We start from the raw sequence: 23,789 nt of genomic DNA, 5'->3' as shown, positions 1-23,789 counted from the left end.
ATTTTTATCTCTAATGTCCTTCAGGGGCTGCAATTGCTTTTATTGGATATGATGTTCTTGCATGCACAAGAAAAAGAAAAAAGTTTACAGCTACGCACATACATATATGTATACTCAAAAGTCGGTAGATTAATCGAGATGTAGATTACATGTTTACTGGCCAATTTTTCCCATGACGCTTTTTTGGATGGATAGTTAGAGAAACAGTAGCAGCAATGCAAGTTTTAGATAACAGCACGTACACTTTCCAGGGATAGATATCCCACGACTCCCAGACCTTGCCCTTTACATAGATATCGTCGGTGATCATTTTTTCCACCTCTTCGCGGCTGGCGGCTTCGACGATCATGCAGCTTCCCGTCATTTTTCCATTCTAAACGACGATATTAAATGCAATTGCATTTTAGTATGTCCTCATCCACATACGTCGTGCGAGTCAAACATGGGGCCACCAGCAATGAGTTTCTTTGATTCGAGCGCAGGTTTGATATTTTCCAAGTGTTTGTCACGCACGGCCATGCGTCTGAGCAGCGCGTCTGGGTCCGGGAAATCCCTAGCAATGACAATGTACTTTTCAAAAGCTAATGAATGTTGTTCAGTGATGGTGATGACCTCGGCTGGCCTGCTGTGACACGAACGAACTTACCACGAGCCGACGTGGCTAAAGCGCGGCGTTGCGACACTGCAAACATGGTGTATTAGGGTGTGAAACAACGAGAACGGACTGAAAAGAACATTTGTTGCTGCCCTGCATGCTGCTGCTTATTTGCTTCCCGATTGGGGGAGCTCTTCATCTTTGCCCCTCCTCATCGTACCCCCATCTCCTCTCCTCCCCTCCTCTCCTCCCCTCCTCTCCTCTCCTCCTCTCCCCCCCCCCCACGCCGACCACTGTCGCCATTATCATTAATGTTCTATGCTGCTGCTGCTGTGCCCTGGACTTATCCCACCCCCACCCCCACCCCCCAAAAAGCGGCCCATCAATATATCATTTTATCGCCGCATTCCTTCCGCGGGATCGCCCCTTTTCCTCACTTGCAAACCATGACACGCTTCATGATACAGAGCGATGATCCCCACCTGTTCTCTCCAAAACTCATTTCACGCCATGTACAGGCACAGTTGTCTGATGGGTACACTCTGCGCCCTTTAAGAAGAGATGATTTCAGCAAGGGTGAGATTTTTTTCAGTCCTGGACTCTAGTAGGCAGTTAATTAACTTTTTTGTGACCAGGTTTCATTCAAGTCCTGAGTCAATTGTCGATAACCGGAGATATCAGTGAAGAGCAGTTTCTAGGTAACAAGAAGATCAATACGTAACAATAACCTCTCCACGTATACACTCACATCGGACCAAAAAGCACGCTTCGATTTGATGAAGCGACAGGGCACATTTTTCGTGATTTGCATTGAGGCTGAGGGAGCCATTGTCGCGTGTGCTACGTTGATCGTAGAGTTCAAGTTCTTGCATGCTTGCGGACAGGTAGCATATCTCATATTCATAGATTCGGAAATGGATAATTTTAACAACGCATAAATGTATATAGATCGGTCACATTGAGGACGTAGTTGTCAGTGATACTCAGCGCGGCAAGCGATTAGGTGCAAGGTATAAAAAGTGACAGATATTAGGATTAGAAAACAAATGTTGAACATTAACCTTCTTGCCAAGACTCGTAGAGCAATTGACCCATATGGCGCAACAACTCGACTGTTACAAAACCATCCTGAATTGCTCAGAGCACAATGTTGCTTTCTACGAAAAATGTGGCATGAAGAGAACCGATGTTCAAATGACTCGTTACTTCAATAGACAGGAATAGAGAGGCGGGCAATCATAGCTTTTGCTCTTTTGCTTTGCTTTTTACGTTGATATCTATAGTTTATTGATCAAGTTCAGTGACAGAGGCATCAATGAAGGTTTCGGGAGAAGGACCGGGTGCCGACAAGACCTTGCCACGAATGAGGGTCGTGACGGTTGTCTGGAGTGCCGAGCGCGACACGCGAGATTGGACGGGAGCGTAGTGCACGGTCTTGAACCAATTGCGAACATCCTGCTCGTTGTATCCGAGAATATCCATGACAAGTTTCACCGACTCGTTGCCCTTTTGCTCCGTGAACAAGGCGGATGCCTTCTCGGTAGCACGGAAGATCTTTTTGATATCTTCAGGGCGGTCGCGGATCAGGTCGGTGTGGGCAGCAAACAAGAATGCTGGCCAAGGTGGAGTGATCTGGCCAATACGCTTCACTTCTCCAGAATCGTGGTATGGTTTAGTCGTGAACGTCTCCCACATGAAATAATCGCAAGTGCCAGCGTTCACGGCGTCGCGCATCGCTTGAAAGTTGTTGAGTGCTGAAAACGTAAACGGCTCCTCTTCGTCCTTTCCAAGCCAACCCTGCTGGTCCGCAAGCACATACGCCATAATGTGAGACCCAGAACCGAATCGAGAAATCGCCACATTGGTCTTGTTCAGCGTATCGATGGAACCATGCTTGGAGTTGGCGCCCGTGGAGATTGCCCAGCCTTAACAACACTTATTAGCTAACTATCCCACTTTGATAAATCAAAGAAAAACAAACGTACATAGGGGTGCATCCACGTATGTACCCGCAATCTTGTACCAATCCTGGCCTTGGCTAATTCCCGCCACAAGACCCTCCGTCAAGGCGACTGCAATGTCAATTTCCTTATTCTTGAGCTTTTGGGTCATCTAAAAATGCCATCGAGCTGGTCTCTGAATATATCCCATCCCACAATGTTCTCTCGGTCTTTTTTTTACCTCGCCGGTGCCACCGGGGCAGCAAACAAGCTCGACTGACACGCCATTCTCGGCAAAGAAGCCCTTGTCGCGGGCCATAAGCAAAGGTGTCGAAAAATGCTCGGGAACTAGCCACCAGTTGAGCTCATTGTTTTGATCGTGTCAACATTACAGAGCTCTTTACCGTAGCCGATACGAATCGCAGCCATCCTCGAAAGCTGGAAAAGTAGTAGGTCGTGAGTGAGGAAGGACAATGCGTAAATTCCAAGAGAATTGAACTCCGGTGGAGATCTTACTTCTCCAGCAAGATCTGCTTATACATGTAAGACAAAAGAAAGATATACATGAACAATTTATTTAAAGTTTGTTAATTATTTACGCTTTTTGCTTCCTTCTGCCGTTGCATCCTCGTCCTCACTGCCGGCGCGCGGTCGTTTGCTTCCTGCTGCTTTTGAAGATTCCGCTGCTGCAGAAAGGTTAGGAATATCAGGAGCGACAACACCGCGGTTTCCGACGCTGAGTACTACGTGGGCAGTGCCTGTTCGTTGCTGACGTTCTAAAAGTTTCGTAGCCAAGTTGAGAGGTGTATCGGTGCTGCTCATCATGTTGAGTCGAAGTTCCTCCTCTAGTTTCTTCATACGCTTCTCGGTCTTTGCTTTGCCAGACGTCTTTCCGTGGAATTTATGCGACATGAAACGGAAAGCTTCCTTTGTATTCATTTGTCGGCCATATTCGTCGACGTATTCCAGTTTGACATCTGGTTTGTAATTTTCCATGCGCTTTTCAAATTCGCGCATAGCTTCTCGTTCTTCCAACTCTTTCTCGCGCTCACGTTCGCGCTCTCTCTCACGTTGTCGTTCCTTGTCTCGGCTGCTACGTCCAGAGTCACGCTCGCGGTTCCGTTGCCGTTCTCGTTCTCGCTCTCGCTCACGCTGCAGATCGCGTCTCTTTTGTTCAGCAATCCATCGCATCCGCTCTGCTGCCACTCGATCTCTCTCAATCTGCTCCTCGCTTGGTTTCGATACCAAGCCCTTTTGATTCAACAGCGACAACGTAGCTGCTAAACCTTTGCTGACCAGAGGTTCTTCTAATATCGGTGCTGCTTCTTCCGCGACTTTCTTGGACTCTGTTCGTTCGTCTCTCTCTGATTTTACGTCTTCTTCCATCATTTCAGGCTCAGGCTGGTCTTCAAGTACTTCTTCGATTCTGCTGGGCTGTACATCCTGCATCGATTCGACGCTGGCTTCAGATATGGCTGCACTCGATTCTCGTTGGTGTCTGCGCAGAGATTCGCGAGGAGTATATACAGGAGCATTTCCAAGCGAGTTTACGAATTCGCTCATTTCCGATAGCACTAACCCGCCTTCCTGCTCCTCATTTTCCTCCGCACCATCCTGCTGTTGACGTTGCTCCGCGATGGATCGTGCAATATCTTCTGGTGTCATCTTCTTTGCAAGTTTCTGGCGTTGTTTGTTTGCAGCTCGGCGCGTTCGAGAGAGTGCTTGCTGAAGCTCATCGTCGTCGACAAAGTTGGCATCCGCATCGATCGTTTTTGGCGGCGGCGTTGGTGTTGCCTTTAGTTGTTCCTCGGATCCATTTGATGATTCTTGAGGCTCAGCTGCTGCTACCACAGGCTCCTCATCAGTGACTCGCTTGCGAAGCTTATCCTTTTTCTTCTTCTTCTTTGGTTTCTTGAACGATAGATTAACTTCTTCCTGGGTATAATAGTCCTTAATCTCCTGCATCTTTTCATAAGATAAAGTGTGTGCTTTGATCTTCTCAGAAACGCTCTTTTCTTGTTCTTTCTGAACATCCACTTTGCCTCCCGAGCCAATGACGAATCCTTGTGGTTTGGTATCTTCTTCGTACTGCGGTAACAAACTCTTCTTTGCACCACCTAGCAAAAACTCTTCATCGTCATAGGGGTTGTATCCAGGCTTCTTCTTTTTGTTTTCCAGATTCTTTTGCAGGCGTTCCTTCTCTTCCAGTTGGATATTCGTCAACTCGTCAGCCTGCTCGTCTTCATCTTCATCCAAAATGCCGCGATCTTTTAAAGTCAAGATGACTTCACTGCCTTCGTTGAACTCTGATAAATCGTGAGCTACCTTGATACCCGACAAATCCTGGGCATTGTATGACGATTGTGTAAAGGTATTGTCCATTTCAGCCTGCTCGCGAGCACGCTTCGCAGCAAGTTCTTTTTCTCGCTGTCGGCTTTTACGAATCCAGTCCAGTGTACTTTCATTCTCGTCGTCGGCTTCACCGAGCCCTTTGCCTTTGAGCTTTTCCAGATTCTTTTTACGATTCTTTGATCTAAAATGTCGCCCACTGTAAGTACAATTCCATTATACACACATCTTCGTCAATTCAGTGCTTACCTTTCAATTCTAGCCTTGATCTCTTCTGCTTTTTTAGCACTTTCTTCTTCATCTTTTTGTCTTTGGTAATTCTCGTAGGCCTGTCTTTCTGGATCAACAGTTTCGGTTTCTTCGTCATCGGCACCGAGAGGTTTGAGACCAAGTTGCTCTCGAAGCTTACTGTAAAGAAACTTTGTTAGAGCATTGTCGAAATTTACTGCTTGATTGGTATACGTACTTTGTTTCTTCCAAAGAAATGGATTCGGCCATGGTCAAGACAAGGGAAAAGGGAGCGACAGAGAACTTGCGGGTCGCCAAGGCCAGCCTTTCTTCATGCCAACTTTGTAACCCAGACCGGTAAGCCGTGACTTGATTTGTCACTCGGGCCAGGCAGGCAAAAGTTGACAGCCCACACTTGTTTTCTCCAATAACTGCATAAACATTTCAAAAATGGGAGGACCTCGGCTGGAGGTCGTCAAGGTAAACCAGACTGGGAATCTCGCATAGAATCACAGCAATGACCATTTCTCTGCATAGTTCGGATTTTATGTGTTCTTTCCTGTCGGTGTAATGTTGTACTTTGGAGGTCCCGACTTTTACGATAGACACGTTAAAGGCATCAAGTTCTGGCCGGATTATGAGACGACACATGTATGTCTATCTACTTTAGAGATTGCTGCAATATTCTGACAATGATATATGTGTAGAAACCACCAACTACATCTGACGAAGTGAAAGAAGCGCTTAACAAGATGAAACAAGAGAGAGAAGAACGATGGCGAAAATATAAACAGCAGCAGCAGCAACAACAACAGGAGCAGCAAACCCAAGAATAGAATCAATTGCTTTCCACCTGGAAATTGTACATTATCATTACTGTAACTATATTCCTCGCATAACCCCACTCCATCAAGCAAACAGAAATATTACCAATTGACGAGCATCCTACCGCTTCAAATAAATGCAAATGAAAACTAGGCCATGCCTCTTGTACGAATCTCTTCACTGTAGATACTAACGCTACTTTATTTGATCTGACATGTTGTCTATGAATGTCTAATGTAGACAAGTATGATAATGCTTCAAAGCACAAGATCTATCGATCTATAGATCAGTCTGCAACGCTCTCGCAGTAGTACGATACCTTAAATTCGTTGGGTGCGTTGCCTTTTGGCCTTGGACGGATCTGTCCCTGCTTGATTTTGGCAAAATGCAAATTTGACGCGCCGCTCTTTTATTGCCACCACCGCGTAGTTTGACATAGCAGCAGCAGCAGCAATACTTCCACTTCCTTTCCAATCGTTGCAATGTCTCTCCGAATTGCGCTCAGAACAGAGGAGCCTCTCCCTGTTCTTCAATGCATGTACCCGATCGCACTCGATAGCGGCAATGATTTAACTATTCAAGATCTTCTCAAGCGTATCAAGAGTGACCTGCAGCTTGAACCGCCAGCCTCGTCATTGAGCCTCTGGCTCGGCGATTTCCAGTTCTTACCCTGGCAACCATTGATAGGACTCTTACGCGAAAACGAACTTATCAGGTAACTCTAGGAGAGTGGTATGCTACTTGCATCACATTAACAATTTTTTGCGCGTATCAGTGTTAGAAACATTCCTGGCGTATCCAAAGGCCTCAAACGAAGGGCTGAAGAAGGTAAATTGAAGTCAACTTGAGAGCTCATCATTTACCTCAGATACTGAACTTTATATACAAGAAATCGAAAAGGAAGATGGCAAGAGCACCAAAACATCCAAAAAAGTGAGAAAAGCGCGCAAAGAAGGTAGAAAAGAAATAAAATATCTAGCTTGGTTCCGGACTCGCATCAGAAAGTCTCACTTGTTCACGCTGTTTGTAGAAAAGAAAAAAGACGAGGCGAAAAAGTTAGAGCAGAAGGAACAGAAGCGCGCCAAGAAGGAGGAAAAGAAAAAAGAAAAAGAGAAAGAGAAAGCCAAAGCAGCAGAAAAGGAGAAACGAAAAGACAAAAAGCAGGAAGAAGAGAAAAAGAAGGAAAAGAAGGAAAGAGAGGAGGAGGACAAGAAAGTGCAAACAGGTAAGCGATCTGTCAATGCTGTGGAGAATGGTTCATATGCTAACCGAACGTAATCTAGATAACGCGGATCAGGATATCGTCAATCGTGGCAAACCATATGAAGGCTCCTCGCGAACAAAGAAGAGAAACCAGCGCCGTCGTAAACTGAAGCAATTCAAACGACAAGAAGCTCTTCAAGAGGCAAATACTAAGGAACAAACACAAGAGCAATCAAAGTATGGAGCATTTTGCGACAATGACTTGCTGGATGCTAAGAGTCATACTTTTCCTCGCAGCGATGTTCAAAATGCTAGCGATGAACTCTATGTTTCCACCAATCAGGATGAGTACTACACTGGTTATCCATCGACTGGACATATATACTTCGACAATGAAGAAAACGTCCAAGAAGAACAAGTCGACAACCAGGATTACTTTGCGACAGAGTACCCAGAACAACAAGAACCTGCTAACGACGGATATTACGCCCAGGATCAAGAAGCACAAGAACAACAGGAAGAAGAGCAAGAAGATGCTAACGAGGATGCGATGGCAAGTGGATTTTCTTACACCCCGCAAGCTGTCGGGATCATTACAGCGCATGAGGGGTATCCAAATCACAAGAGAACTCACCAAATCAACAATTTTCGATACCCCGTACAGACGAGCGATGTAATCTACGCCGACGTAACGGAGCAAAAAGAGGAATTCACAAAGACATACAGTTACGATGAATTGAGAAATGCTAGTTTCACAGAAGAACCCACGCCAAAGGAAGGAGAAATACTGGCTATCAGAGTAAGTGTTCACAGGAAGCTTTTGTTCTGCACAAGACAATGTTAACAATCCTACTTAGGCAATTGAAATGACCGAGAACTATACCCCGGAAATATCTGACTGGAAGGTCGGTGGCAATGAAGTTGGAATTCAGGGAGATTTGCAAGACTGACTAACTTCATATGTAGCATGTCAAAGTGATACAAGTTGATCCTGATGCCCAGCAAGTTGCAGTGGAAATTCTACCTGAATTTGTCAAGAAGAAGACCAAGGGCAAGTTTGATTTGACTATTAACGATGAAGAAGAAGACGAGGAAGAAGAGAGGACGAGAACGTATGACTTTGCAGACTTTGTCGCCATCAAGTACTTGTCATGAACATTCATTGTAGTCAAAATTGCATAAACTAAACATTGTATATTATCATCATTACGAGATAATGTTTGCGACGAGGGTATCCTATATGATTTATTCTCTGTGTACGAGCACAAATAATCCAATGACTCCCAATAACGCAAACTTGAGCCATGGATAGTCGTTGATAACGATAGTGAGTAAGCCGATGTAAGGTACGAATCTGCGAGATATTGGTATAAGTAACGATTGGCATTACACACAAGTGTTTCGCTGCAAATCGCTCACCCTTTGACTTTGCCAACAACGTGTTCCCGATGAATCCACATCTGGTTACGGTCGTAAAGTCCACGATCATCTTTTGGGTTGTTATCACCCTTGGTTAGTAAATATTGCTTTTGAGTTTGTGCACTGTAAATGATTATGGCACTTTAGAGCTATTCTTCCATTGGATCTGCTACAAGACTTACTCATCGTGAAGTTTGATGACACGATGCACAATTGGAACATCCCGTCCAGGTAGCTTGAAGACGCAAATATCATTCACATCGATGGGATCGTTCTGTGGAAGGCTGAGGACCAAAACGTCGCCGCGGTGGAAACCAGGTTCCATACTTCCACTGGAAGCCGTTCAATACTACGTACTGTTGCAAAAACATAGAAAACATAGAACTTGCCTCAAGACGACGACGATGGGACTTTCATTGTTCAGGATCAGTCCCATGGCTTTCCATATCATGAACGCCGATGCCAGGATGGTGGCAATGTTGAGGACTTGGAGCGCGACCTATAAGTACCCGAGCGTCGTCAGTTAACAAACGGGTTATCTGTAGCTGGCGTATTCTTCTTTTTACTTGTCGCGCATTCATACGTCGCAGTTCGGCAAACATTGTTAGATGCAGTTAAAGTACGCGACGTGTCAAGTTGAGCGCTGCGCGGTGAATGAAAGGGGGAGGGTTCGAGCTCTCCCACACAAGCGAATGGACAGCTGCCACTTGGATGTTCTATTTACAGGCTTTATTTGATTATCATGGATATCGAATTGTAATAACAATGGATACGTAGAATGGAGTGGTAAATCAAAGGCGTCTGGGAAGGTGGAAGGTAGTTCAGCCTTAACTTAGCAATGATCTCTTAGGATCTGCCCGCACCAGCAGACTCTTATATATGCGTTAAGTATAGATACATCTCACGAACGTATACACACTAATATTTGTCCGCACCTGAAAGATTGGCTGTCCCACTGTTAAACGTAGCGGATGATGCGAATGGGATACCAATACAAGGTAACATGGTACAAACAAGCTTATTTCAAGGTACAACGTTTTCGGACTTGTGTGCGCAAACTTGCTTGATCGGGGTGTCGATTTGGATTCACCGTCACAACGATGATGCGGACTTTGATTACAAAGCTATTTAATGGGGTGCAAGTCGAGCAGCCGCTGTTTTCTTCTTTAGAGTAAAATGACTCACATAGAAGCTTATAAAGGCACGGAACTTACCAATGAGCATCTGTATTCTACCCCTTGATGCTCAACGAACGCCCGTTGTCAGACCAAAAGGGAGAGACTTAGAGGCGGCTAGCATTTGCAATGATGGCGTCTCTTGCATCCTCTCGAAATATCAATATTAACAAAGAAAAAATGAAAAATGAAAGGCTTATGCCAACAATGTATTCCACTCTGACTCATCCAACCCTAACTCTGTGTACACCTTCTTCGCCTCTTGCACGTGAGGCTTCACAGCTGCGGGTAATGGCTGCGACGTCTTGCTGCAAAGCGTTGCGAGTGTTCGCAAGGTCTTTACAAAGATGATGGCTTAGCTCAGAGAAAAAAAAAATGGCTGTTTGATACCTACCTTTTCTGTCAGATCCTCGTCTTGCCCGGTGTATTTTACAAGAACGGTATCCAAATCATCCAAGGCATGATGTTTCAATAGTTCGGATGCCAAATCATCATTCTCAATCATCAAGCTATTGTACATGAAAATGACTTTGCGCAACGCAGCCATATCTATAAACACATCATTATATGAGGATCAAACATCAAAGTATATGCTTTCGCTTCTGTATACTACCGTCAGTGTTTTTGATGATATCTTGCAGCGCCTCAAAACCGCCTTTCTCTTTGAATGCTTTCACTGCCTCGGGGCAATGCTTCAAAAGTCCAGAAATAGCATAGATCACTTTTGCTTTGACCTCTTTATCCTTTTCTTCCCGGAGTAATGTTACCAGAGGCTCCAGACCGTTGTTTGCTAAGAACTATATTCATCCTACGTGAGCAAAACTCAAATACCTTCGAGTAACTGTTGGTCAATACATACTGCTTGCTGTGCATTGGGATTATTTTGCACTGCTGTTCCGCACACCCAAGCGACGCCTTTCCGGATAGCTGGTTCTGGTGATTTCAATTGCTCCAAGATAGGTGGCCATAATTTCATCTTGTCAACATCTATCAAAAACGACGCGGTCCAGAGTTACATCCATGAGTCTGCAATGTTGAAACCATCGTAACTTACTCATGGCATTATCGATGTGTTCCACAAGCTAGATAATTGTTTTGCGATAGACATTATTAGTCACCACCAAAGTCTGCGGCTCGTCAAGAGCTCTCGCTTACCATTTCCAAGTTATCAAGCGCGATCTCTTTATTTTCAAGCGTATCGTTGGGATCAACAATGCAGTCAACAGCCTCTGTATGAAAAAAGTTTGTAAGCTTGGATCGATCCAACGATTAGCGTCTCGCGTCTCGCTGTTACCTTTCATACGCGTGGCATCGTCCTTGCCAAGGATTGCCTCAATAACTGCGGGATCAAACTTGGATTGATCTGCCTTGAGTTCGCCGCGTCGAATAGCCTCGGCCTGCCTTTTGAGTTCTTCTTGGTTGCTGTTGTTGACGGCCCACTGTAGCAGTTTTTCCATGATATAAGTGTTAAAAAAGGAAAGTGGTGATCGAAGAAGAGGACTTTCATGCACAGCCAAAAAAAATAGTCATAGAAAATTCGAGAAGATGCAGGACAGCCGTCGAACTCTTGTATATCGTATCAATTTGTCATATAATATGTACTTATTGTTAGGTTACCGGATGGCTGTTATGACCCGTTTACTTGTCGATTCATGGACGGTTCGAATAGAATGATCTTCCAAGCACAACGTTCGCTGTCGGACATTTCACTGAACACTTACTGACGGTGTAGATTGTCATAGAGAGGCGAGGTATTTACATACCATCTTCACAAGCAAATAATTAACTGATCATACTATCCAAACCATAGTATTGCAGCTGCTAAGCAAGTTTCACTTCATGCGAGGCGTAGCAGTTCTCTCCTGCTCGGTGTTGGTAACCTTACTGACTTCTCTGCTCGACACAAGTGGAATACGATAGTTCATCTTATGGATTTTGGATCTTAATTATAATTATTATTGAGGTCATAAAAAATAAAGCATTTCTGGGTAGATCTCCGCAGCAGTCATAGCTGATTCGAACGCAAGCCGTTATCAATGTTTGTAGCTAGGATGTGGAGTATTTTTGGTGTCTGCCTCCCTTACCTTGGTTTTGCTACGCATGCATCAATGCCCTGCTAAGGCGTATTCGAACCGATGGACTATATTTTTCTGGTAGCGATCTACATATTCCGCCATCTGATCCAGCCGCATGATAATGTCGACGCGTCTTTTTTCTTGCTTCTTTATTATGAGCAACCGAATTAGACTGTAATTTATGCGCAACTGTAAGCAAAAAGCTGTATAGACTGTCGTATTTACTATCATTGGATCCAGTACTGTATTGCAGAAAGATAGCGCATCGAACGCATCACCCTAAGCAAGCACGTATTACAACATCTAAAAGAAGATCCTTTCGACAGAGGATATATTATGATCGGGTGAAGACGGTGTTCTTCTTTTTCTAGACTGAGAAGAACATGAAGATGGTGAGGTATAAGTTGACATAATATCAGGTCGGACCGATCTCGGTGTAATGTGAAATACGCGACAGCAGCTTTGATTCGATAGTCTGAAAATTTATATAGATTGTTAGGACCACTGAATGGCTTTTGTTGGATGTCGATAAAGATGGAGGGAGAGGGAGAGGGGAAATGGGGTTATATTTATATAAAATTGGATATGGCTAAAATTAACGACTGAATCACGTTAGTGATTTCGAGTCGCACTTCAAATGGACGTGATCGGTACATTATTAGTACCATGTAAATGATCGATCGTTTGGGTCATTAAGGACCTTGCAGCATAAATTTGTTACATGTTGGGTGTTAGCTGCTGGTGCATGAAATCTGCATTTGTTGGTGAAGGGGAAACCGTGTCGTACGTGATACACGACAGACGTAGCCACAAAGAACGTTCATTGCCAGGCACTTTGAGGAAACCTTCGTTCATTTCTTTTCTTTTGGTTCCTCGTCCTCAATTGCCAGTTTCAGACCAACCTAACTCAAGATCGCCGCAGGAAAATATCATATGTGACATTGGTCCTCGGTGCTTTCTGGCCATGCGTCCGAGACCCGCTGGCCGCCTTGCAATGTTGCACCGCTCGTTGGATGTTTTACTATCGATACCGCTTAAATAATAAATGAGATTTAGCAGGACATGCTTAGTAGTCTGTTGTGATATTCACGAGGAAAGCTTTGTTTTTTTATGATCAAGCATGAACGGATCAATCTCCAGACAGACGAAAGATAATCGGATTCGCTTTCTCTTCTTTCTGGGAAGAATCTGTATTGATACATAGCAACGACGTCTTGTATCGTTCTCTGGGCCGCCCGCGGATCAGGTTTGTCGAATGAAAAGATATAGTTTGCTCGGAGCTGAGCATCGATCTCTTCAACCGTGAGCTACGCGAAATATGGTGATCAGAACTTAGCCAATGTTGATAAACCGTTCGTGCCTGACATTATCCGAAAATGATTTGGCAAATTGCTCAGAACGATTGCATTATAACTCTCGGTTTCGTTGAGCTCTTCCTGAGTAAAATAGTTACTCCAACAATATTCACTCGGGTCAAAGATGATGGAATGTACAGGGTTATAGGAGGTGTGAATAAGCTTCAAGAGTATCTTCAATCAGTTTCGCTACTTCTACATCCTGCTTAAATTCACACTTTCGAGCGTATTTCTGCGTCTCTTCTTTCCCATTGTCCCTGTAGACAATTAATGCCCCGCCTCGTGCATGCTGGCATCGTGCAGTCTTTCGCAACGCTTGTCGCTCCTTCTCAAAAAAAAAGTGTGGTGGATATTGCTACTTCGTGAGGTAATTGTAGACATTGACGCACCACTCTGGATCATATCCGCCTTCAATTGCAACCTCAAACACGGGTTTCTTTTTTTTTGAATGCCATACAGAAGTAGATAGTTCTGATGGCGGTCGTTGTCCTCAGCTCCTTTAGCCTCGGGCTTCAAGGTCTCGGATTGGTGATACCATCAGCATTACCGTTTTGTCTTCCTGCGCGAAATTCCATCTCGAAGTCATAGTCTTCGATGGAGACTATCCATCGCACAGCTCGTCAATTTGAGCGACGGTAGCTGTTACTTCCAGCTGTAACATTCCCTCCATAACTACCGGTACAAGTAATAGGTCGTCCCTGGCATTTATGGGAAAATCAAGCTGTGCAGTTTTCACCAGACGATACACCCGCCATTGTAGCCCAATTCCATACTATACATATTCGCATGGTGTCCTTTTAAAGAGTTAGGGAGCTGCTTCAAAGTCGCATATGTTTAGAGCGAGTTTATTCAAAGCGAATTGCAGTTGCTTTCCCAACTTGATTTCATCCTATTTTTGCTTATTCTTTGATGTGGCCACTTCTTCACCTCCATGAAAGATAACGTAATTATGCTTGGCCAAGGAATAAAGGCATAAGATGTCGTCTGAATATATGCGCTGCTTGTCACCGGCACTAATAGCAAGAGTCAAGCTGTCGGTGAGCCTAAAATCCATTAGTAAAAAGCAGAATGCAGCTTGACGAGTAAAATTGCAACCATTCATCTTTCGCAGCGATGTCAGCGGATATGCACGCTGTCAAGGAGGTTTTGATGGTCTTAAAGATAGCGCCCGGCTATTTGTACACCACCAACCTTTTCATACATACAACAGTATCAGCAAAGTAATGCGTGGGCTTAATTTTTGCCTTGGTTGTGCGGTTGAACTTGGTGATTGCAAGCCAAGTTAGGACTCTTTTATCGCCGGAAGTTTACTTCTGACAGTATACAAGGAGAAGCCGTTCGCAGAAGCCCACTCTGCATGCTTCACTAGATTCAGTCAAGAATTCCGTGTCGTTTGAAGGTCTTGTGAAATTGCTGTTTCTGTGGATGCAGCTCGCACACACCCGCTAATTCCTTCAGTCTTTAGGTCCTCAGCATGACTTGGGGTGTTTGAAGAGGGGTTGCAAGAGGGGGTATGCAAATAGCCAGAGCTGGCTCTGGGCCTGGCTATTGACGTCGCAACAAATTTACGCTCCGATTCCAAAACAGGCAATCTTATATCCTCTTGATCGTCTGTCCAATAAATTTATATGACTGGAGATAAGCCATTTATGAGGAGAACTTGGTAATGTATAAAACCTGTAAATAATTATTAAGGTTAACAAGGACATACATGTTTGGAAGATTCAGTAAAAGCAGGATTTATATTAATTGAAGCACTTAAAAATGTGCAAAATATGCTCAGGTCACGTGACTTTTATCGATTTTTGCACTGCTGACTTATTTAAAATCGAGAATTTTCACCAACGACCTGGTCGTATGGTGTAATCGGTTATCACTTTGGACTTTGAATCCAACAATCCGAGTTCGATTCTCGGTACGACCTTCTCTTTTGCCACTTCGATTGGTCGGCGTTTCGGCCCGAAAGGCCCCGATTATTTTTGCTGCGTTAATTGGCTGCACTTCAGTGCTTTTTTTTTCTACAAAAAGACGCATATCAGAACACTTTTGATTTATCTTACGATGATATGAAGCATAAGTCACTAGAAGAACTAAGGAATAATCAAGCGATGGTTTATTTCATCGGTGATGATACCGGGAAGGTACCTTTTCTTGCAAAGAGATATTATGAAGATGATGAAATAATAGGAGAAAATGCCCATACAGGCGAAATGACTTCGCCTACATGTTGACAGCCAAAGAGCTCGACCTAAGTGAAAATGCCGTATTAAAAAATTGTGATGTATTCAGCGAACTTTTGATATGAATATGCTGTATAGTACCAGTTACTGAATACTGTCTGTCCAAGCAAGCGTAAATTCAGTTACTCATTCGGCCCCATCCTATACACATTGCCGCTTTCAAGAGCAGCTGTTCACGTATTCAGCAAAGTAAGTGAATCTATACCCTTTCGATACTTTCATCAGAAGCCGCGTTTTTGGGCAACGCAGGGGGAGCTGTCAGAAGGAGCGAGCACGCCATTATGGATATGCGTCGGGCGCCGAACGGTCCGCGCGAACCAGTGCAGCTGATTCCTACGACAGCTGCGCATTTTTCTTGCTCTGCAGCCAAGAAACTAGTTGTGCGCCAGCAGCATGTGTCTCACTGAAATCTAGGATCTTATTACCATCATTTGGGCTCCTATCTGTCTAAGTTTCCCTGACCATCACATAGCAGGAATCTGACACCGATGGGCACGGCAGCTCTGACAGCAAGCCACTGGTTTTCGTGTTACGAGGACAACCCCGACTCGACGCCCAGATAATACTTGAGAGGGAAACTCCCCTTTAAACCTTTCGTCCCGTTTTCCTTTCCATCCATCTATTCAACATGGTCTCGAACGCTCTCTCAGCTCAACACTCTGAAGACATTGCCTTTGCCAAGGCCCTCCACGGTGACAAGATTAAGACTGGTCTCTTGGCCAACTTGGCATCCAAGAACGCTGAAGTCCACAACGTGGCCACCGATACCTATCTCAAGATGTGGAAGGAATCCAGCAGCGAGACCAAGGAAGATGAGGCAAAGCGTCTGGATAGCTACACCCAACTGGTCAACTCCTACTACAACTTGGCCACTGACTTTTATGAATACGGTAAAAATATTGTAGTGTTTGACATTTGCGCGTGTTCAGGTATAACTAACGAGCCAGGTACCGCGCAGGTTGGGGTGGCAGTTTCCACTTTTGCCGTTATTACCCCGGTGAGGAATTCTTCCGCGCGATTGCACGCCACGAACACTACTTGGCTGCCAATACTGGTATCAAGCGCGGTATGAAGGTTTTGGATCTTGGATGTGGTGTCGGTATGTATCCCCTTGCATTGATACGGCAGGAAAGACAGGGTTGCTTACGAGGGTTTGTCTGTGTGTATAGGTGGCCCTGCTCGTGAGATTGCAGAATTCACTGGCGCTCACGTCACTGGCCTTAACAACAATGCCTACCAGGTTCAGCGTGCTACCTACTATGCTGCCAAGCAGGGTCTCTCTGAGCAGACAAACTTTATCAAGGTACTGTATAAGCTCACATGCTTGTCAATAACCGTTGTGAAACGTACAGGAAGCTAATTGGGTCCGCACAGGGCAACTTTATGGAAATCCCGTTTGAAGACAATACCCTGGATGCTGCCTATGCCATCGAAGCTACCTGCCACGCTCCTACCTTTGAAGGTGTCTATGGTGAAATCTTCCGTGTACTCAAGCCCGGTGCCAAGTTCGGCTGCTATGAATGGTGCATGACTGAAAAGTACGATGAGTCCAACCCTGAGCACAGACGTATCGCCCACGGCATCGAATTGGGTAACGGTATCCCCAAGATGCGCCCTATCGCGGAATGCTTGCAAGCATTGAAGAACGTCGGTTTCGAAATCGAGATGCACGAGGATTTGGCAAATATGGGTGACCAGATCACTTGGTACTACCCCTTGGAAGGTGACATTCGCAAGTGCCAGACCTTGCGCGACGTTGTTACTACCATTGCCATGACCAAGCTCGGTCGCTTTACTACCACCAACGTTTGCCGTGTCCTTGAGAAGATTGGTTTGGCTCCCAAGGGCACTGTGGAGACCCAGCGCGTCTTGGAAACTGCTGCTGATGCGCTCGTTGAAGGTGCCAAGAAGGGCCTGTTTACTCCCATGTTCTTCTTTGTCGCTCGCAAGCCCGCTAACGCTTAAGCAAACAAGCTCTCTTATCTTCAGAATGGTTCTGTTTCTATTTTTTGATTTTTCTCTCTTTCTCTCTACTTGTCCCCGTAGTCACTAATCTTTACGTCTTACTGTTTTTTTTTCTTTTCATCGCACGTATATATTTAGAACCTCCTAATGTATGAATGAAGCAAAAAAGAACGATTTAGAGGCTTCTAATATCCATCCTGTTGTCTTTGGAATCTGAACGTCGGTTTTGCTGTACCCTGGCAGCCTGTCACGTATTCAAAGTAGACCTGCGTCTTGCATGCCTTCGATATGCAGTCCATGATCTTCCTTGCTGTCTTTTGGCCCTCAATCCATGCTCCGTGCAAGTAACCGTAATAATCCTGAGACATTGCTTCGCCCGCAAACCAAAGTCGAGGTTGAGCTGACTGCTGAGGCAACGGTGCCCGCATATTGTCGTGGTGCTCGGTTAGCATGCCAATAGGCCAATTTGAATAAGATCCACGGAATAATGGATTATTTCGCCAGCGAGGTACGAGGATATCTATCGGCATAGGAACGTTGATCTTGGGAAACATGGTCTGCAAGACGTCGACAATCTCCTTTGCAACGTCCGTGTCTAGCATGCGCTCAATTCGTTCTGACTCCTTATAAGTGACAGTCACCATCAAGATGTTGTCGTCTTTGCTTCCACGGATATTCACGTAGCCGGGTGCATTCAGATTCTGCCACACAGTATAGTAACCACTCTGCCGTGTGCCATTGTTTGCATACAAGGCGAACTGTCATGCATGTGGATTGCAAAAACCCATTTCTGTTAGTATCTGACAACAGATCATGTACCCCGGCGTTTCCAAATTGGATATATACGGCTACCTGCCAATCTGCCCAAAACTTTTCCTTGAATCTAAGGAATATCTTTGTATAAGTAGCCATGTGGAAACTCTGCAAGGCTTCCCGCTTCCAGTCAGGAAATCGCGGCACGAATTCAACGGAATTGCTCTGCAAAACACCTAGACTGTGTGGGTGCGCGACAGTCCATGTAAGCGACATGCGTGTACATTGCAACATGACGCTATATTGTTTACTTGCGAAAATGTGCAAATTGCATAATCTGCAATTATCTTGTGACCTTTGTTTGTAATGACTGTGACACCTGCATCGTCGTAAATGATTTTTTCTACGACTGTGTTCAGTAACACTCTAGAGTCCTCCTCGTCCAAGAATGAACTAGCTTCTTGTTTCAAGATATAATTGAATCCGCTAAGATAGAATGTCAGATAAAGCTCATCGCTAGGTAAACAGTCTTACCGATGGTCAACCACGAATTCATTGCCAAATGGGAAACTACCGACTGTCATGTCGGAGGTGCCCGTCGCATAATCCAACGAGGATACTTCGGGCGGCTCTGCCAATTCCCAGTCTAGTGCAAAGTACTCGACGGCTTGTTTCAGCGATGTATCTGGTTGCCACCCAAGGAGCTCCAGCGCGGCCCTGCTCGACAAGTCTACTTGGTGCCTAGCCATCCTTTTTTCTTGAAAAAGCGAAATTAACAAACATCCCGATCTAAAATATAAGCCCAAGAATATCCGCCCAGAACTTAAAATGTCTTTATATACCTGCATACAGGACCATATCTTTCATAATATTACCCAGTTGGTCGTAGATCACTCGGCCTTGAGATTCAGGAACAGGCCCATAGTCATCAAAAAATGCAACGTCGCTCTTGTCGTTCGGTGCCGTCATCAGACCATGTGTTGAAGCAAGCCGGTATATAGGATTAGCGCCTTTCCCGTAAATCTGTTTTTGATATTGAAACAAGAGTGGTGAGCCACGCGAATCCCATGACCGTTACCACGTGAGCAGTAGCAGCAGCAAACCGACCCAGTTGGCTCCCAGCTCCACCGTACTTGATCCAAAATGCGCATGCTGGACCCGACCTTCCAAAAGGCAAGAGGGTTGATGATTCTTTGCGCGTTAAAGAAGTTCTGGATGGTACCAGTTACCTCCAACGAAGGATTGCGCTTCCACAATGTAAAAATCAGTTTGATTCAGGCGATGCAGCGTACCTGCTGCCGAGATACCGGCAGCTCCGGCACCCAAAATGACTACTTTGGTGTGAATTACGTCGTTTTCTTTTACGTTGGCATGTACAATAGATGGCGGCGACAAAAGCAGCAACGATGCAAGAGACAAAATCGATAATGTAATGCGCATGTAAATTGAAAAGAAAAGTGAGACAAGCAAAAGTGAGATGAGTTAAAGAAAGGTTAATTTATCACCGTGGCAAAATAATTAAGGACAAACAGAAAAAGGGGATATCTCGATGGCCTCGCGCTTGTGTACCAATGGCACGGCATCGGCGAGCGATCGGCTGACCATGTATCCTGTCCTTTTGATAAAAATTGCGTTTCAGGAATAGCCTGAAAAAGGTTTTTTCCTCACTAAAATCTGCAGATATTCCATCAGATAAAACAGCACTGCTCTTTATCGTAGGTACCTACTTGATTTTTTATTGGTTGAAATAAGAAAATATGAATTCACATATAAATTATGGAAAAAGAAAAGAAAACAAGAGTTTGTTGCGGCTCTTTCTCAAAATGCAGAATAAAAAGGGTATGAGACAAGGGAAATAAAGACTTAGAAGGCCAGTATTTGACTAGAGGGCATACTGTAAGGATAAAAAGAGAGTGCAAGAGAGAGAGGGAGAAAGGAGAGGGGAGATAACAGAGAGAAAGAAAGAGAAATGATAAAAATGTAAAGTATGCACGCCAAACATGAAGGAAGCATAGATGCAGAAAGTCTGTCAATAAAGTAGAAGAATAAGAAGAAGATGGAACCCAGACATTGAAAAGTGTTGGTGGTGGTTGTGGTGGTGGATAGAGATGAATTGATTTGCATATGGACCATAGAGAGAAAGTGTGTTGTAACGGATATTCGCTGATGATGTTGATGATGGGTGATGATGAAATAATAAAAAAGGAGTGAACTGGGTTGATGAGCAGCACTTAAATCATGGACGCAGAAACGTCGTTCGGAGCAACAAATGGAGTGTATTGGAAGGGTACCGGTTCTGCGTATCCGTATGAATCCTGCATTGGCACATCGAAGCAATTAAAATCTGCTGCTGAAAGCGGCGGTGGATGGCACAATGCAGTTTGCAAGTCGTGGTCGATGACAGGATACATTGGTTGATCGCAAGGATGTATCTGGTCCGGTTTGAACGGTGAAAGGAGTGTAAACGGTGTGCTTATTGATGTTGCTGTTGTTGCTGGATGATCAGTGCGCTCGGTGGCAAAGGAGAGATCGTATTCATGGTGGGGTGGTCCCGGCGGCGGTTGTTGGAAGAACTGGCCAAAGTGGACAATAGATGATGGGGAGGAAGTAAGCGAAGAGCAGTTATCCTCATCCATGGAGGTCATTTGGAGGCGCGGAGGCATCACCTGGCTAGTTGGCAACGATAGCACCATACCGGGATCCATGGTGGTGCTCGGCGGGATCGGAGGTGGAGGGTGCACGAACCCATCCAGATCCAAAACAGGACTAAGTGAGCTACCGCGGCTGCTGCAATTGGGTGGGGTCTGAGCGCAGCTGGTCGCAGTTGTTGTTGTTGTTGCACAATCATGGCTCAATAGACTGCTATGCGGCTGTTGTCGTTGTATGTCTGCTTGTTGCTGTGGCTGATGTTGCGGTAGATGCGGTTGGACCGGTTGCTTGTCGTCGTACATGAACATTTCGTGCATTTCTTGATGGTGGCAAGTCAGCAAGTCCGACGAAGCGAATCGTTTTCCGCACATACTGCACATGAATGGCTCTTCAACAGCGTGCGCGCGCAAGTGGAGATCGAGATGCTCAACTCGACGGAACACTTGACTGCAAGACGGTTGAGGGCACTTGTACGTCCTCTCAGCTTCAAGTTGTTGTTGTTGTTGTTGTTGTTGTTCTTGTTGCTGTTGCTGTCCTTCTTGTTGTGGCGACGGCTGCTGCTGTTGGTGTTGCTTCTCGACCCAAGTCATCTCGGAAGACGTCGAGGTGCAGTTGGAGACTGGGACGACTTCATTCTTGATGGGAACATTGCCAGAGTTGAATCCGGCATCTACAGCTGCCATGGCCAAACGACTAGGACCTCGGAACGAAGGAGCATTTGGAAGCGTCGTGGTGTTTGTATTGTGCAAGTGACAGTTGTGATGACGACGGACGCGTTCAGGAACAGCATGATCTTGCTGCTGAGGTGCCCCGTGGATAACAGGTGTTGAAGAAGCCGAAGCAGCACGACGTCTGCGCTGCTTATACATGGGCGATCCATCGAAAAGCGACAAGGAGCCAAAAATCGTCTTTGTTTTCTTGAGTGCAGTGGGATCCAGCGACTTGGTTGAGGACACACTGCCGGTGCTGGTGCTAGTCCTGTGACGAGTAATGGATTCACCAGACTTGGCAAAAGATGCGTGGGGGGAGGACAAGCGCGCAGACTCCAAGCGTTTGCTAGTCGCACTGGGAACCACAGACGCCGCGCTGGCAGCTCGAAGTCGAGACCTAGCCCTTGGTGTAGCAGCTGCCGGTGTAGTGTGGCCTGCATGGCTCAAATGATGATAATGGTGACGAGTAGCCGCAACCTGTAACTGCTGCTGATGACCTATGGTCGCTGGGACCGAGTTGACGCGTGATCTGCGAGCTGCCTGTTTAGCCTTTTCCGCGAGTCTGCTTCTCTGTTGAGCTAGTGAGTCACCCCAGTTTCCGGAATTACTAACTAAATTGCATAAAAATTTGTCGGTAAGTACACAAAATAATAAACAGAGAATGACCCTTTCGTCGGGGGGTAGTGTACTTGCCTGGAGGCATGATGCTCCTTAAACCTTCGTCCTCGAGCGCGTGGGCTGTGGCAACGGCGGTTAGAGACATGCTTTTCCGGAGTTGGTCAAAGAGCTCCTGCGTCGAATCTAGCGACAGCGAGGACGCAGGTTCAGCAACGGCTGTAGTCGTAGGCTCGGTATTCATCTTTTCACGCTTCAGGTCGCGTTCAAGAGCATCGAGAAACAGACGATCGTGAGGGACAGCGTACCAGCAGAAGACCTTCTGCTTTTTCTGAGTGCGGATGCAGTTATGCTTGTACAGCATGTCCAGGAGCTCCGACTTTGGCTCCTCAAGGCGTGCATCCGTCCCGGGCTTAAGGTTGCGCAAGTCACTAAAGATTCCCTCCTCAAACTTTTTGGCGTTGGTGACTGGTCGCCCAAATGCATGAAAGCGGAATGTCAAGGAGCGAACAATGTCGGTACCGGTGATGTAAAAGAGGTCGTTCCAGTACACACACGAGATATCCTCGCCATTCGGCAACCGGAAACGCTTGATATTCGTGTTCTCGGGCCAGTTCTCCGTAGCCGTGGCCAGAAAGTACTTTAATTGATCGATTTGCGTAAGCCGCTCTGCCGTGTTGCTGTTGGTAGGAGGCGGCATGCCGTTTTCAGGTACAAATGCCGGCAAACGACTGACACTGTGATCCATCATCGTGTAATATTCGTACAGCAGCTGGTGTTATATTTGTGAATGCTTTCCTTGTTGCGTCTGTCTGTTTGTTTGGTTTGCTTTTCAACACAGATGAAGCAAAGAAAGATGTGTGGAGAAAGAAAAAGATAGAGAGAGAGTATAAAAAGAGTTGAAGAAGAAGAATAAAAGTTAAAGAAAAAGAAACAACTGCAAGTGAGCAGACAAGTAAGGACGAAACCGCCGCTCAACCGGAAAAGGGGAGAGAAAAAAAGAGAAAGAAAGAGGAAAAAGACGATCGGGCGGATTGAATATAATAGATCTGCAAGCGAGCGTAGATGATGCAGTGCAGCTAAAAGGTGGGATCTACTCATTGAGGGACCCAGAAAGAACAAATAGGAGATTGTTCTGAGAGACCGCCGTGGGGTGGATCAGACTGGGGGCAGTGGCGGATGCAATGTGGACAGATTTTTCTGGGGCTACTGAAGCAAGATGGAATTACGCGCGCATCTGCTTGATGCAAAAGGCAGGATAGCATGCGACATGGACAAGAGTAAATATGAAATGACCGTGCATGTATATTCAAGTCCATCATTTCAATATGCCTGTGTTGCCAGCGCAACCCCGCTTTCCATCCTCAAGTTTACAGCACACAAATGCCACATCGTCATCATTGTTTTTCTTTCCTTTATCCTCCAGTGTCCATGCGCTGTGCATAGAAAGAGTCATATGTTTGGATTCGGACCGAGGCCCGCGGTGATGATCAAATCGCTGTCATGTAAATGATGACGGTTGTCACGAGAGAGAGTGAAGACATGAAGACGAAAGAATGGAGGCAGAGCGACGATGGCACTAAGTGAGAGAAAAATAAGATTGTTAAAGGGCGGGCACCCTTACTCTATGCAAGTCTTCTGTCATTCACGCAAACATGCTCTTCTACTCCTCCCTCCCTCCCCCCTAAAACCC

General features: G+C 45.5%; 12 protein-coding genes and 1 non-coding gene across 13 annotated transcripts; 6 read left to right on the top strand and 7 right to left on the bottom strand.

The window, feature by feature from the left end:
- Positions 1-153: 153 nt before the first annotated feature.
- VTP01DRAFT_6240 (uncharacterized protein) lies at positions 154-692 on the bottom strand (the record flags this gene model as incomplete). Its single annotated transcript, XM_069385120.1, has 4 exons — positions 154-178; positions 243-373; positions 427-581; positions 647-692. 4 exons carry the CDS (start codon positions 690-692, stop codon positions 154-156), a joined length of 357 nt encoding a protein of 118 aa, XP_069242613.1.
- Positions 693-1,041: 349 nt separating this feature from the next.
- On the top strand, positions 1,042-1,819 carry VTP01DRAFT_6239 (uncharacterized protein; the record flags this gene model as incomplete). Its single annotated transcript, XM_069385118.1, has 5 exons — positions 1,042-1,171; positions 1,231-1,293; positions 1,358-1,479; positions 1,544-1,605; positions 1,669-1,819. 5 exons carry the CDS (start codon positions 1,042-1,044, stop codon positions 1,817-1,819), a joined length of 528 nt encoding a protein of 175 aa, XP_069242612.1.
- Positions 1,820-1,879: 60 nt separating this feature from the next.
- Positions 1,880-2,964, bottom strand: VTP01DRAFT_6238 (uncharacterized protein; the record flags this gene model as incomplete). Its single annotated transcript, XM_069385117.1, has 4 exons — positions 1,880-2,520; positions 2,581-2,707; positions 2,777-2,883; positions 2,940-2,964. 4 exons carry the CDS (start codon positions 2,962-2,964, stop codon positions 1,880-1,882), a joined length of 900 nt encoding a protein of 299 aa, XP_069242611.1.
- A 162-nt stretch (positions 2,965-3,126) lies between these two features.
- VTP01DRAFT_6237 (uncharacterized protein) lies at positions 3,127-5,382 on the bottom strand (the record flags this gene model as incomplete). Its single annotated transcript, XM_069385116.1, has 3 exons — positions 3,127-5,068; positions 5,134-5,292; positions 5,351-5,382. The coding sequence occupies 3 exons, from the start codon at positions 5,380-5,382 to the stop codon at positions 3,127-3,129; spliced, it is 2,133 nt and encodes a 710-aa protein (XP_069242610.1).
- A 180-nt stretch (positions 5,383-5,562) lies between these two features.
- VTP01DRAFT_6236 (uncharacterized protein) lies at positions 5,563-5,948 on the top strand (the record flags this gene model as incomplete). The annotated part of the gene is made up of 3 exons (XM_069385115.1): positions 5,563-5,592; positions 5,650-5,763; positions 5,820-5,948. The coding sequence occupies 3 exons, from the start codon at positions 5,563-5,565 to the stop codon at positions 5,946-5,948; spliced, it is 273 nt and encodes a 90-aa protein (XP_069242609.1).
- A 471-nt stretch (positions 5,949-6,419) lies between these two features.
- On the top strand, positions 6,420-8,295 carry VTP01DRAFT_6235 (uncharacterized protein; the record flags this gene model as incomplete). The annotated part of the gene is made up of 9 exons (XM_069385114.1): positions 6,420-6,652; positions 6,713-6,765; positions 6,827-6,892; positions 6,968-7,162; positions 7,221-7,377; positions 7,438-7,693; positions 7,805-7,939; positions 7,998-8,045; positions 8,107-8,295. 9 exons carry the CDS (start codon positions 6,420-6,422, stop codon positions 8,293-8,295), a joined length of 1,332 nt encoding a protein of 443 aa, XP_069242608.1.
- Positions 8,296-8,385: 90 nt separating this feature from the next.
- VTP01DRAFT_6234 (uncharacterized protein) lies at positions 8,386-9,161 on the bottom strand (the record flags this gene model as incomplete). The annotated part of the gene is made up of 5 exons (XM_069385113.1): positions 8,386-8,494; positions 8,560-8,682; positions 8,742-8,891; positions 8,949-9,058; positions 9,126-9,161. 5 exons carry the CDS (start codon positions 9,159-9,161, stop codon positions 8,386-8,388), a joined length of 528 nt encoding a protein of 175 aa, XP_069242607.1.
- A 769-nt stretch (positions 9,162-9,930) lies between these two features.
- VTP01DRAFT_6233 (uncharacterized protein) lies at positions 9,931-11,191 on the bottom strand (the record flags this gene model as incomplete). Its single annotated transcript, XM_069385112.1, has 7 exons — positions 9,931-10,071; positions 10,129-10,283; positions 10,348-10,531; positions 10,594-10,721; positions 10,789-10,816; positions 10,890-10,963; positions 11,029-11,191. 7 exons carry the CDS (start codon positions 11,189-11,191, stop codon positions 9,931-9,933), a joined length of 873 nt encoding a protein of 290 aa, XP_069242606.1.
- A 3,824-nt stretch (positions 11,192-15,015) lies between these two features.
- Positions 15,016-15,088, top strand: VTP01DRAFT_t21. The gene has a single exon. It is a non-coding gene; the product is annotated as a tRNA-Gln (tRNA).
- A 203-nt stretch (positions 15,089-15,291) lies between these two features.
- VTP01DRAFT_6232 (uncharacterized protein) lies at positions 15,292-15,887 on the top strand (the record flags this gene model as incomplete). The annotated part of the gene is made up of 4 exons (XM_069385111.1): positions 15,292-15,305; positions 15,370-15,427; positions 15,483-15,593; positions 15,819-15,887. 4 exons carry the CDS (start codon positions 15,292-15,294, stop codon positions 15,885-15,887), a joined length of 252 nt encoding a protein of 83 aa, XP_069242605.1.
- Positions 15,888-16,032: 145 nt separating this feature from the next.
- On the top strand, positions 16,033-17,369 carry VTP01DRAFT_6231 (uncharacterized protein; the record flags this gene model as incomplete). Its single annotated transcript, XM_069385110.1, has 4 exons — positions 16,033-16,294; positions 16,363-16,503; positions 16,574-16,707; positions 16,779-17,369. The coding sequence occupies 4 exons, from the start codon at positions 16,033-16,035 to the stop codon at positions 17,367-17,369; spliced, it is 1,128 nt and encodes a 375-aa protein (XP_069242604.1).
- Positions 17,370-17,554: 185 nt separating this feature from the next.
- On the bottom strand, positions 17,555-19,562 carry VTP01DRAFT_6230 (uncharacterized protein; the record flags this gene model as incomplete). Its single annotated transcript, XM_069385109.1, has 7 exons — positions 17,555-18,127; positions 18,222-18,363; positions 18,438-18,608; positions 18,657-18,879; positions 18,965-19,145; positions 19,230-19,285; positions 19,352-19,562. 7 exons carry the CDS (start codon positions 19,560-19,562, stop codon positions 17,555-17,557), a joined length of 1,557 nt encoding a protein of 518 aa, XP_069242603.1.
- A 791-nt stretch (positions 19,563-20,353) lies between these two features.
- On the bottom strand, positions 20,354-22,847 carry VTP01DRAFT_6229 (uncharacterized protein; the record flags this gene model as incomplete). Its single annotated transcript, XM_069385107.1, has 2 exons — positions 20,354-22,092; positions 22,175-22,847. 2 exons carry the CDS (start codon positions 22,845-22,847, stop codon positions 20,354-20,356), a joined length of 2,412 nt encoding a protein of 803 aa, XP_069242602.1.
- Between the last annotated feature and the right edge of the window lie 942 nt (positions 22,848-23,789).

This window comes from Rhizomucor pusillus, assembly GCF_041956525.1.
Source record: "Rhizomucor pusillus strain CBS 183.67 unplaced genomic scaffold VTP01scaffold_3, whole genome shotgun sequence".
NCBI classification, from domain to species: Eukaryota; Fungi; Mucoromycota; class Mucoromycetes; order Mucorales; family Lichtheimiaceae; genus Rhizomucor; species Rhizomucor pusillus.
Note: the sequence above shows the minus strand (reverse complement) of the source record. Positions and strands in the feature narration are given on the sequence as shown.